Below are 13,236 nucleotides of genomic sequence, written 5' to 3'. Positions count from 1 at the left end.
GACTTATTTCCTCAATATGTGTGCATGTTTATTCTAAATCACTACAAGAACTCTGGCATTGCAGGGGTTCAAACTCTTTGTGACATTTGTCAAAAAGGCATTATAACATTATATAGAATAAAACATGTACTGTGCATGTGTCAAAGGAACTGTAGAGAAGAAGTTTCTGCACATGTGATTAATGGTGAAAATGCAAAGTTTTAATTCATTCTTAATTTGTGTTGTTGTGTCATTAGAGCAATGAGGAATCACAGTGCAACAATGAACTGAATGTCTCCAAAATACTGGATTTGTGTCATTCTGTGTAGACAAGAGGGATGAATAAACACCAATTTCCTTCGATTACTCGTCTGTCTTTTTCTTTCGGTATTTTCATGTTGTATCTTTTAGCTTTGTCTGAACTGTGTTTGATGCTACATCGCATAAACAAACCAGTGAACCAATCACACTTTTTAAAAAGTCCCATTTCATACTTTCTAGTGTATTTGTCTCTTTTCCCATCCGTAATACAGCTTTTGGTAGTATATAATTTGCTATTTCTTGTGCACACTGATGCGGCTTTCAGCTTCCCAATTCGTCCGAAAATGGTGACTCACAACACAAACCACTGTACATCTGCTTCTCCTGTTTCTTTTACTCAAGTTTTTTTTTTTTCTTCAGAAAGAAACCCACGCACACACACTATGTCTGACCTTGAAGCAGTGCTGCAAAGAAATAATACAACTGGGGTTTAGACATGTAAAAACACTAACCCTGAGCATTAAACCTAACTTCATTTAGCAAAAGTATTCAAATACGTAGCATACAATAGTGTTGTAGTGCAGTATAGATTGGTAATATACCTTTCTTTTCTTTGCAGTGTTGGGTTTTACCTTGAATTGGGGCCATCCAGTGGTTTAGTAGTTTGTGCTCTCGCCTCGTGGTCTAGTGCATTGTGGCCTATTCTCTGCAGAGTTTGTGTGAATATGAGTTTCTCTGCTCTGTCCAGGGTGTACCATTCCTTTACATGGTCACCTGGAACCATCTATGGAATCGGTGCAGTAGTATGAAAGACGGATGGATAGAGCTGTGTTAACAGATGATGGTTTTCTGGGGCTTAGACACTGATTTGCAAAAAGGAATCATGTCATATTTTTGATGTCGAGTCATTTTAGAGCTGGAGGATCACAGCCGTCCTGTACTGGTGTATTATCAAGTTCCTTTGCATGACTTTAAAAGACAAAAGAAATGATAGGTCCCATGTCTGTTCTAGTTTCTAGAGGGTGTCCTGAGGGGTCCCACAAACCCCATATTGGGAACTTGCATTGTTAGTTTTACACCCAGTGTTTTGAAACTTTCACAAATTAAACTAATATTATAGATGACATTGTTTTACAGTGTTTCCCCTCTATCTCGGCTTCATTTTAACATGTTTCTGTAATCAAGTCAAGATGAGCCTTTGTCTATTATTAATACCGTACATTTGTCATATACACATGGGAGGAAACCAGAGACCTAAAGTAAAGCCACATTCTCACAGTGAGAACATATAAACTGAACAGAGAAAAACCTCTAAACCAAAACTCTACCTCGACCAGGTACCTTCTCAGCTCAGATTGAGTTGAAAGTGGTAGCCCTCAGGTCTGAACCTCTCTGGTCAAAACAGCACATTTTCCCCTTGCTGCAACCAAATATACTTCTCCTTGATGCACACATTACAGATCTCTATATAAGTTTGACATATCTCAAATAGTTTAGTATTTATTATTGAAAGTTGTGAAACAATGGGAACAGTTTAGCAAAAATTAGTTTGTGTTGTTTCCTTAAGATTATACAATATATACTTTCAAGCCACATAAGTAGCTATATGTGGCCGTTTGAGGTCATTAAGAAAGATGTAGAAATTAATGAATGTGAAATGACTGTGACTAATTATTGCAGCAAGTATGATTAAAGCTTAGCAAAAGAAAACAAACAATAAAACAAAACAATAATGCATGAAAATGCCAGTAGTTACTTGAAATATACTGGAAATATATGTGTGTATATATATATATATATATATATATATATATATATATATATATATATATATATATATATATATATATATATATATATATATATATATATAAATCACCAACGTGCGGCAAAGTAAGCAAAATAAAAGCTTGTAAACTGTTTATTTTCACGTAATTCTTTGAAGAGGTGCAGCTTGCAGACCCCCAGTAAAAAATACCTCTCCCCACACTCCAACATTATTCTTCTAAGTGTTATTCACACTTTTTTTTGTGTTTAGGGACTAGTTTTAATCGAAGCAACACTCACCCTCCATGTCTTTATGTAAATGTTTCCTCCCGTCAGGAGCCAGTAGAGCTGTGGCAGCTCTGTGCTCACCGTGTCCTTCGTGCGGCCGCCGCTGGGTGTCGCTGTTTCGCCGCTCAACTGAAGAAAACAATAGCTGGCTCGCCCGGGATAAAGATACACTGCTCTCCGCTCCGGTCTAGACATCACATCATTAGCAGAGTCAGCTAGTTAGCTGTTTATTTCTGGTCAAAATGTCAACCACGACAGGCGGCGGAGAGTTTGGCAACCCTCTACGAAAGTTCAAGCTCGTCTTTCTGGGCGAACAGAGCGGTAAGCTGGGCACGGCGAGCCCGAAAAAAGCTCTTTTTATGCTCGGATGTGTAGAAATGTTATAAGAAGTGGTCACGTTAGCTAACTAGCCTCCCGAGTTAGCGAGCTACTGGACGCAGTGAGGAAGTTAAAAAGCGGCCAGTGTTGAACAACGGTGAACTGAGGCTGGATTTTAATGTTTTGTTATGGATGATGAGTGAAATTAAAATGTTAAAAAAAAGACGATGAGCTTGCTGGTATTTCACACAAGTGATGATGTCATTGAGTAGCCACCGCTGGCTAAGCTAGCTAAACATCTCGGTGTGGACGGCTAACGTCTGGAGTGAGCTAAATTATCCAAATGATTCCGTTGCGGCCGCGATTCATTGAACAGATTACCTTGTTGTTCATTCAAAACAATGAGTGATGGAGCTATTTTGGGTGCTGGTGGGCGATGCAACAGCATCATCATCATCACGATCCTTGTAGCGTAATCGCAGCTAGCACATTACTTTTAGCTCACAGCCTGTCATTGACGCTCATTCACTCCCTGAAGCCTTTTGAGGGGGCAGCTAAAGTTACCTGCTAGTCTCTGCGTTCGAACAGAACGTCCATTTACGACAGTGAAGGTGATTGATGCTCATTTGTCGGGGACAGTGTGGTTAACTTAAGCCGTTAGCTTCCTGCGGCGGCAGCAGCATCTTGCAGAGCCACGTCGGCCAGTGCTTCAGACCGGGCGGCCCTCTGTCTCCCCTCCACTCCGGTTATCCCCTTGACGGGGGCTTTATTGAAACCCAGCTGTGTTTTAGGAGGGGGGGATCGGTGGCAGAATCACGACAGCGACCGTCCGGCATCGAGAATTGAGAGTGAACTGGTGTTAATTCTCCACAGTTCGTGGCTCCACCCATACTGCCAGCTCAGCGTGTGGGTTCATGGGTCCACACTGCATCAGAGCTCAGCAGGTTACTCACTCACTGCGTGGTGTCAGTGAGGCTCTCTGTCCTCATCTCAGACACACTCTGGGCTTAATTGTGCAATCATAGGATAGATTTGGGTTTTGATCTACTACATCAAAGTTGTATTTAAACATCCACTTCAAAAAACCTAATGAACTGTTTTTTGTTTGTTTGTACAGTTGGGAAGACTTCACTGATCACCAGGTTTATGTATGACAGTTTCGACAATACTTACCAGGTAAACAAAAACCACAACTCTATAATGATGCATCATTTAGTACGTTGTAAACTGGGGTGTCAATCATAAGGGTTGTGGGCCAAAGCTGGCCTGCAAGAAGCTCTAATCTGGGCCAACATCCCACCAAGTGAGGTGATTAAATAGGAGTTACTGAAAAGCTTTTTGGATGTTTTACTACAGTTTGTCCAGAAGGTGTTAGTAATAGTTGTTTTAGTTTTATATTTTACATTTATATAGACATTTTCATCATATATAGCCTGCCTCATAACAAAGAAAATCTAGTCTAGAGTTTAAATTTAAAGGCGGCATTCACCTCTGAACTAAGATTTGCTTGACATCCCTGCTATTAACAGAATAAATCTACTGTGTCTTAATGGGAAGGCATGATGCTTCTTTAAGGATTTTATTCCGAAATATTAATGGATTCCACCGTAGTTTATAGAGAAGATTTTTACTGCAGCCTCACATTTCATCCCCAGGCTAAAGGAGACCAGGTTTTTGTAGTTTGACCCCTGACTCATATTTTTTTTTTATCTAATTTTAACACTTCAGGCTACAATTTGAGCTTTCGCAGCAGTTTTAAACTTGAGTAGTCTTATAAGGCACTATTTAAAAATGTAATGAGCCCTGTTTTATATACCTAGTTTATCAGAACTCCAAACATCTTAACGTCATTCATGACGGAATACCAAAGCACACAAACTAGTTAAGCATGTGTTATGAATGTTATTACTCTGTGCAAAACCAGATAATCCAGTTCCAATGAATGAGTGTACATCATGACTGATCAGCAGAAATGTAGTGATACTCTGTATAAAATCATTTCACATAACAGTTTTCAGCATTTTTTTTGACATGTAACAGTTTATACATGTTCCCATGACATTGTGTTCCTGAAACTCACCATGATTTAAATATTTCTGATCATATTTAAGCTAAACCACAGTAGTAATATTTAATGTATATTTTAGGGTTGGTTTTTTTTTTCATTTCTTAGTTTACTGCAAAAAAAAACAACTGTTTAATTGCTGTAATTTCCTTGCAGGCAACAATTGGTATTGACTTTTTGTCAAAAACCATGTATTTAGAAGACCGCACGGTAAGTCCTGCATACTTTATTTTACAATCCTCATCAGTCCCATTAGTAAACTGCTGGAAAAGCTGCTGTTTATTTAGCTGCCATCATTTATTTTCCTCTCATCGTCTCATCTTGAGCCCGTTTACATGGACATTAAAATCCAGTCATGACCCATCTCTGGAGTTCATGTAAACAGTATAATGCCAAAAAAGACTTTCAGATAATGTGAGTTTTCTTATGAGAGCAGAGATTTCTTTGTGTCTGATTTATTTAGTTGTTTTACATCTGTGAAAAACTATTTTATTGTAGTTTGATGTAGTTGTGTGAGCACAAGACAAACATGATGTGCAGAAAATCAAAGAGAAGATTAATGTAACCTGGCTAATGTTTGGAACAAACCCAAGAGGTTTTGAAAATAATGGAAAGTCTGTTGATCATAGACAGAAAGATGTAAGTTTTTCAATGATGTGAGCCTCAGATCTTGTTACTCTAATTGTCTTATTTTTGTGTTCATGTAAGCGGGCTCATCATATGTGTTTTGTTTTTAGCTTGTTTTAGATTTTGCTTTTCATTTTGTTGAGCTTGTAATCAAGTTTTTAGTTGCCTTTTACCATTTCAAAGTTTTGTTTTCCTTCCATCCCCGGTCTGGATCATGACATGCCCCCTCCCCATCCTCCACACTCCCTCCTTCCTTTTGCCCACATTGATTTCATGGCCGGCCACAGATTCGGCTGCAGCTCTGGGACACGGCCGGACAGGAGCGTTTCCGCAGCCTCATCCCCAGTTACATCCGCGACTCAGCCGCCGCTGTGGTGGTTTATGACATAGCCAGTAGGTATTCATGGCTTCGCCTCTCCTCCTTGTTCTTCACTCAGTATGAGGAGGAGAAAAACAAGCATTTACTAGCTGGACTAACCCCATCGGACAGGATAAATGAGAGCATCTTCCAGCCTGTCTGCATCAGCTGTGAAGCGTTTATTGGGCTTTGTCCGGGGGAGTCTGCGCTACGCACATGCTGTTACGTTTGAGGCTGATGGAAAGAAGAACAGGATCTCCCGACGTCGCTTCATGGGCGCGCAGTCTTTGCCTTGATAATGATTCAGCAGGGCCTCCTTTCTCACGTCTGCCTTGCATCTCTGAGCTTCCCGCATTTGACTGATTGTCCCCGTTCCCTCCATTAAAATCCATTTTCACCTTGTTTGCTGCTCGGCTCGCCGTTCTCTTCACGTCTGTCCTATTCTCCGGTATTCCCTGTTCTTCCTCTGCCTCCCTTTATCTCCCATCTCTTTGTCCTCTCCTTCTCCCACCTCCCAACCCTCAGGTCCGGCTCCAGCTGTGGGACACTGCCGGACAGGAGCGTTTTCGTAGCCTAATTCCCAGCTACATCCGTGACTCTACCATTGCTGTGGTTGTTTATGACATCACCAGTGAGTCAGGGCTGTACACTAACCTTCACATAGGGGATTAGAGCCACGCATAGAAAACGCTCTGCTCTGCTAATAACCTCCAACTTCTCTATTAGTATGTTTCTATCTTGGAGCTTTGTTTTTTTTTTTCTCTCTCTCTGAATCTGCTTCCTAACACGTGACTACAAGCTGTGTTTTTGACACGAGATCTTCTGCACTTCTTTGATGAAGAGTAACACCGGCCGGTGCTCACTTAACTGTAGCTGATAGAACACACCTTTCACAGCTTTTTGGAACGCATCATGGCTGACCTGTTGAGTGATTTTGTGCTTTTTGTTTTGCAGATCTTAACTCATTCCAGCAAACCTCAAAGTGGATTGACGATGTTAGAACAGAGAGAGGGAGCGACGTGATTATCATGCTCGTGGGGAACAAAACAGACTTAGCAGATAAAAGGTACATGGCTGTGTGAGGAGTGTGAATGATGGTGAGGATTTTGTAATTTTACTGCATGAGACTGGCACACGAACAACAATTACGCCCAGAAAATGTTGTAAGTCATTTAGTTTACAAACTGCCAAAGCCTGGAGCCCACTTTTTCTTCCCTTCAGTGCATCTCATCCAGTTTTGACTTTTATCATTCCTTGGTTTGTTGCATACTCCAGCCTCTTTTTATTAGTGATATTATTTATAAATCTCCTCTTTTTATGATTTGATCACACTTCTGTTCTACATTTGTTTCCTTCACCTTACTTTTTTGTTGTTCACCTTCCTGATATGTTCTCCTCATGTCATTTTCAATTTTTTTTTGTTTGTTTGTGTTTTCCCTCCACACCACACTCCACCCCGCTGCCACCTTTCCCTCCTCCTCCTCCTCCTCCTCCTCCCTCCTTCCCTTCCCTTCCTTCCCGGGACCATGGCAGGCAAGTTTCTGTTGAAGCGGCAGAGAGGAAAGCTCGTGAGCTCAATGTGATGTACATAGAGACCAGTGCCAAGGCTGGCTATAACGTCAAACAGGTTGGTGTTCAGCAACAGCAGGTCCAACACTGACGAGTTCTCTTGTTTCCAGCTCAGCCGGTAGCGGCCTGCAGGTCAGGGGGGCCTGCCTGGAAACATCTGGGATGTGGCGCTCCTTCACATGTTTGTTCTTGATATAAATCGGAGTGGCTGTTGAGTGAATGGGGAACCTCTGGATTGGATTTCTTGCTGCTTCGTCCTAACTTGGTCCAGCAGCTTCTCTCCTTTTGTCTACTTGTCTCTGCCTGTTATAAACTAACCTCTTTTTAACCGAAAAGAATCAGTGTTGAGCTCTTTGTTTCTCTCTTTCTCCATTTCCCCCTTTCTCTCTCTGGCCTTTTTTTTTTTTTTTTTTTTTTTTTTTTTCCCCCCACATCTGTCTGTCCGTCCATCCCTTTCTGCTTTTACTGGAGCAGACAGATCACCACGGAGGAGGGCGAGCAGAGAGCTAAGGAACTGAATGTCATGTTCATTGAAACCAGCGCAAAGACTGGCTACAATGTCAAACAGGTAGCGACTCAGCTGAGCTCACCCACCCTCCAAGTCTGCACCCCAACCTCTGTCTGCCTTCCTCCTCGTATTGCAAATGGATTTATCCCGATATCCACACGGACGTAACGCGCTGGGATAAATGAGGGCTCATTGATGCATTGATCCTCTGCCCCAGGTGCTGGTGGTTGAGATAAGCACGCCACATTCACAGTATGGTGTAAAACGGGGCAAGAGAGAGAGCACTGTTAAACATTTCAGCCACTATCCAACACAGGCCTTTTCATTAGGTACACTTACATCATGCTAATGTGAACCAGTACAACAGCTGACTTATGAAATACAATAGTAATGATATCTAGTTTCATATTTACACTTCCAGGTTTATGTTATCTGGCTGTAGTGTTGAGTTGGACAGCAGAATACTGAGGGGGTTTCTCTGATATTTTGGACACCAGGGACATTGGAGACCTCCCACTGACCACCTCATACACTTCGATCTGAGCTTTTAGTCTGGTTCCACACCCGTTTGTTCGCACAGGTGTTCTGCTGCCTTGCTCACACATCTGCTCTGCTTCTGCTCCTCCTGCAAACACTTTCTGCAGACGACAGAATTGTTTCCCGGTGGAATTTTGCATGAAAGCTCTCAACCTGCAGTGACACTTTGCATCGCTTCTTGTGGTCGTCTTTGTGTGAAATGTTTAAATTTGAGGGCCCTGGGAAGTCTGCCATTATTTGTTTAAAAGTGTTTGTGAAGGGACGTGCAGTAGAAGCAGACTTTGTCACCAGAGTGGATGAACACATTTCTAGAACACATTTCACTCCATAACATTGAAGGATAAACATGTGCGATTGTTGGGGGGGGGAAAAGCCTGCCGTTATTCACATAGTGATGTATTCAATGTTTTATTTCCTTTTTCATGATCCAGTTAGGTGTTTGCATCCTTTTTTGAACTGTGTAGATCACAGGAGCCTTGATTTACAAATGGCTCGATTAGATTTACTGTACATAAACTGAAAATAATTAATCAGTTTAGTTTTAAAAAACCCCCGCAACCCTTCCTGAGGCCAAACTTCATGTTATTAATTTAAATATGTTTAACATTTAATGGAGAAATGAATCATCAACAAACGGCAGAACCTTTCAGTGATGTCCTCACTTTTTGAGATGCTCCTGTAAATGTGACAAACGACAGACTGGCTGGCTGATGCGATTTAACCTGAACAAACTCCTTAAGTTACAACATGTCAGACTTTCTAAATTCAGTTCTTTCATTACACATCAGTATTTTTGTTGATGTTGCTGACAGGAAAGACGTAAAGCTATCATTACTAGCATGTAGAGTTCTTGGAGTTCTGCTGTTCAGAGTACTTTATTATGACCTCAACACACATTTGTAATCATATCATCCATCCACTGTTTGGCTGCTTAAGTAGAACTTCTTGAGTGTGTTTAATTCCTCTCACTTTGTGTTGTAGCTGTTCCGACGCGTGGCTGCGGCGTTGCCTGGGATGGACAGCACACCAGAGAAAAGCAAAGAGGACAGTATCCTTTTAGAGCTGCTGAACACATTTCTACTGTTTTATTTAGTGATGTAGAGGTTGAACGTCTGTGGTCACAAACAGCCAATTTGTGCCCAGTTGACATCACGTGTGTCCAGCATCTTGAGTTTTAAGAAATCAACATTTGGGTCATGTAAAAGAAAAAATATTTCATCTCCTCTGCCACAGCCATGTTGGACTGTCTTCCTCTCGCTCGTTCCTGGTGTTTGGCCAGTCTGTTAATTTAAGGCGGTGCCCTCCGGCGGATTAATTTCCAAACCCTCGTTCCAACGCATTGGATGCACGAGAGAGTTAAGAGTACAGACGTCTGTATGTGTGTGTGTGCTCGTGCACCAAGACCACATTGAAGTGACGACGGTTAGACAGCAGCGCAAAAAAACACCGAAGTGAAATCTGCAAATTCATTCTTGCTTAACCAACTTCTTCTCAGTGATCGACATCAAACTGGAGAAGCAGCCAGAGATGACTGTGACCGAGAGCAGCTGCTCCTGCTAGTACACCTCGCCCCCGCCCGGGCCGTCTCCTCCCCACCAACAGCTTGTCTCTCAGTGGCCACTCGCTCCACCCTTGGCCAGCCGCCGAAGGGAACGGAGGACCCGTCTTTTTGTTTTCCCCCCCCGCCACCTTCTCAACTCAGTGACTTTTCAGAGTAACCATGTGGATGTGCATTACTGTATTGAAACAAGATTATCTGGAGGGGGGTGGAGGTTCAAAAGTAAAACATTTAAAATAAGGAATAAGTTAAACGATATGTTCAGATTTTCTTACAGTTGCATGGCATTATATAGGATTGCAGACTGACTTAGCTAACCGCTCTTGAGTTCTTGCACAGTTCTGAATCTTAGTGCTGTTACTGTTGTTGTAAAGTAAAACTGCTTGGGATTATTTAAACAACTGTGAGGTTGAGTTTTCTGCCCATTTTTTTTTTCTTCCACTTTTTATTTCTAATGGAAACTTTGCCTGGAACTATTGTATCTCTCACTCAAGTGTTTATTTTTTTACTTTTGTCTTATTTTGAGGAAGTAGACGCAGGATCATACCAGTGAATTCACACATCGTCATATTAACACTTTAACCTTAAATCAACGTGTTTCATGGGACCAGTGGAACTACTTATTCATACTCCACTCACAGTCGTGTTAATTTCAGAACATATTTAAAACAGTGCTGCAAAAGGAAGGAGAAAATACATCAAACTATGATCGGGGGCGGGGAAATAATCTCAAATTCACAAGAATGGCTTTGTGTGCATTTAAACTACCGCAACTGTCTTTCTGATGTTAAATTAGCTTCACGCGTTACTAACATGTCTGAGGAGGAGAGTTCAGCTACTTAACCAGCACCTCGCGTGCGAGACGGAGAGTTGTCACTTTGGTCGCTAGGACGAGACAAACCACCACCGCCGCCGCCATCATCTTCCCATCGACGACGGTTTGTGTTGTGTTGATGATGCAGCATGCTCACCATTCAGGATTTCTATGGATAAGAACACAGATGCCTTGCTTGTTTGTTCACCGACGTTGTGCACTGAATCAAGCCACCAATATTGTAAAAATAAGGACGAAGCCTGCTGACCGGTTCATGGCTTCACTTAGTTGTTTTGTAGAGCTGGTAGATAGACGTCCTCAGATACGGCTAATGCTTACTAACACCCTTGCTGTAAAAAAAAAAAAAAGAAAATTTAAAACAAAAACAACAAAAAATACAAGCGCAGAGAAGTTAGTTGCAGTATTCTTCGCTGTGTCGCTCTTGCCTGTGTGGGACTGTTGGGTTTTATGCGTTTATTTATTTTGTAACTCGGAATCACAAATAACATCCGCTTGACCAAAAGTAGACGCTGACAGGCATGTCTGAAAGTTTGTTTAATTTATTGTTTGTGCGTCTGCTGCGGCTCCACCTGAAAGGCGATATTTAGGCCCGGTGATGTTTTCTCCTGTGTAGTCATTAGCTCGGTTTACAGCTGCACCTTCTCCAGACACACACACACACGAAAACACACACACACAAGTGTAACACAAACCGACTAACTAGCCATAGCACAACAAAAAGACACTGGTCGTTTGCTGCAGCTTGTTTTGGAAATGTCAGCGTTTTAAAATGGATCTGAGAGTTTAAGTATTTAAATACATCACGAATGATCGTTTTAACATGAGCAGCTCTTCTAATACTTGTCACTGACTAAATACTCAGCTTTGTGCTCTTCTGAATTGTGTCTGTCCATTTGAAATATGATGTCTACTCGTGTTTAGCAACGTTTGTGTGAATAATGTACTATTACTATCATATGTATAAAAAGGAGAGTTAATGAAACACAAGTGTAGGCCTATCACATGGAATAAAATAAAGATATTTCACCAAAACTGAACTTCTTTCATCTGCTTATTTACGGCGGTTTAATAAAAATCGATATGTTCTGTTCATCAGTGCAGCTCAGAGTCAAATGGCTTGAAAAAATAAAAAAAATCAGCCTGTCAGATGAAGGTGTGTGTGTGAGTGAGCGCCACACGTCACCAGAGTGAAACTCCTCGTTACACAACACGTCACAGGCATGAAATCTTGCAACAGAGGAGTGGCCGAGTACAAACATGACATTGCATAACAAAAAAGCATGTTTGACGACAATTTGCATGACTTTACAGTAGAGTTTGCATGTGTCGGTTTGTACAAACTATTGAAGGTGTGTGAATAACCTGACGTTTCACATGTAAAGATAGAGAAAAGCCTAACTGAAAGAAAACCTGTTTGGATATCATCTGTGCAGCTTGATGATCAATGGTGTAAACCGAAAAATTTTTAGATTTTTTTAAAAAGTTGTGACTTCAAAATTATTTCTCATGCATGGACATAATTTCCAAGGGATGCTCAGACAAGCTGAGGCCAGTCATCACAACTTTAACATACAAAGATGATGCCTTTGTTTGGATAAATGTTGGTCTAGGAGGAAATCAGGTTAAAATCTTGCTGTAGGAAGAAAACTAAACATAATATATAATATATAACAAGCATAATTCAGATCTACATCATGTGTGAAACTGATTTAGATCTGTGGTTACTATGCTACTTTCATCATGGACTGCTAGCAGAAAGACAGTTTTTAAAATGACTTTTTTTTCTTCCAAAAAGCCCTATTTTTTTACACCATATAGGCCTAAACTTAAAAAAAAAACATAACAATAATTAGCAATTTCGGTAAAGTACTTGATTTTTTATTTCTGGTTCTCGTGGCCTTTTTATGTTTTGTGATGAAGCTAAACTCCACTTCAGGTTTGAGAATACATGAATATATGTTTAAATGAGTTAAAATTAACACATCAGATCTGTATTTTATGTGGGCAAAACAGTACATTTTAATGTACAGGCTCATAGAAATCAACTAACTAATCAGATTTTTTTCCTTCTCCTTGGGGAAATTCCTTTTTTCCATATTGACTCATCCTATGAGGGTCAAAGGTCTTGCTCAGGTGAACTGTCGACTGTGGGATTCAAACCTGCAAACTCCCAATCCTGAGTCCACTTGTCTGGCCTCTGAGGAAGTCCAAAATGGACTGAACTGAAAAAACAGCAATAATCTCTTCATGACAGCAAGAAACAAAAACCCCTTGTGCTTGCTCCCAGTCTGAACTGCAGTGATGAAAAAACGAATAGAGAATAACCAAAGACAAGGTCACCACTGAGGACAGCCTGGTCCTTGACTGACTGGTGTATTCCTATTTATTCATGCTCCAAACATAGTAGATGTGTTTGCACCGCCGTAGTCGTGATGGCACTCTGCTTCTCAGCCACCCACCCACCCCCCCCCCCCCCCCCCCCCCCCCCCCCCCCCCCCCCCAGCCGCCCCCTGAGCCCAGCCTGCTGTAAACACAGGCCTGGTGTCTTTTCCTAACAGGATACCTC

General features: G+C 41.4%; 1 protein-coding gene across 4 annotated transcripts; it reads left to right on the top strand.

Moving 5' to 3' along the window:
* The first annotated feature begins 2,470 nt into the window (after positions 1–2,470).
* On the top strand, positions 2,471–11,060 carry rab41 (RAB41, member RAS oncogene family). Of its 4 annotated transcripts, none has more exons than XM_030102147.1 (8): positions 2,471–2,616; positions 3,731–3,789; positions 4,835–4,888; positions 6,189–6,294; positions 6,618–6,729; positions 7,707–7,800; positions 9,259–9,325; positions 9,773–11,060. In XM_030102147.1, the coding sequence occupies exons 1-8, from the start codon at positions 2,538–2,540 to the stop codon at positions 9,835–9,837; spliced, it is 636 nt and encodes a 211-aa protein (XP_029958007.1). In that variant the 5' UTR covers positions 2,471–2,537; the 3' UTR covers positions 9,838–11,060. The 4 variants fall into 4 exon arrangements, with proteins under 4 accessions (XP_029958007.1, XP_029958020.1, XP_029958011.1 ...); XM_030102160.1 differs by lacking the exon at positions 7,707–7,800 and adding an exon at positions 7,197–7,290; XM_030102151.1 differs by lacking the exon at positions 6,189–6,294 and adding an exon at positions 5,593–5,698.
* The last annotated feature ends 2,176 nt before the right edge of the window (positions 11,061–13,236 follow it).

The sequence above is a fragment of the Salarias fasciatus genome, chromosome 2 (assembly GCF_902148845.1).
Source record: "Salarias fasciatus chromosome 2, fSalaFa1.1, whole genome shotgun sequence".
Classification (NCBI taxonomy): Eukaryota; Metazoa; Chordata; class Actinopteri; order Blenniiformes; family Blenniidae; genus Salarias; species Salarias fasciatus.
The sequence above is the reverse complement of the archived record's forward strand: the minus strand, read 5'-3'. Positions and strand labels throughout refer to the sequence as shown.

Bases quoted from the DNA above. Each gene is read 5' to 3' on its own strand.
- rab41 (XM_030102147.1), top strand. From the start codon at position 2,538: ATGTCAACCACGACAGGCGGCGGAGAGTTTGGCAACCCTCTACGAAAG. The intron at 3,790-4,834 runs GTAAACAAAAAC...ATTTCCTTGCAG, and splicing joins GTTTCGACAATACTTACCAG to GCAACAATTGGTATTGACTT. The intron at 7,801-9,258 runs GTAGCGACTCAG...TTTGTGTTGTAG, and splicing joins CTGGCTACAATGTCAAACAG to CTGTTCCGACGCGTGGCTGC.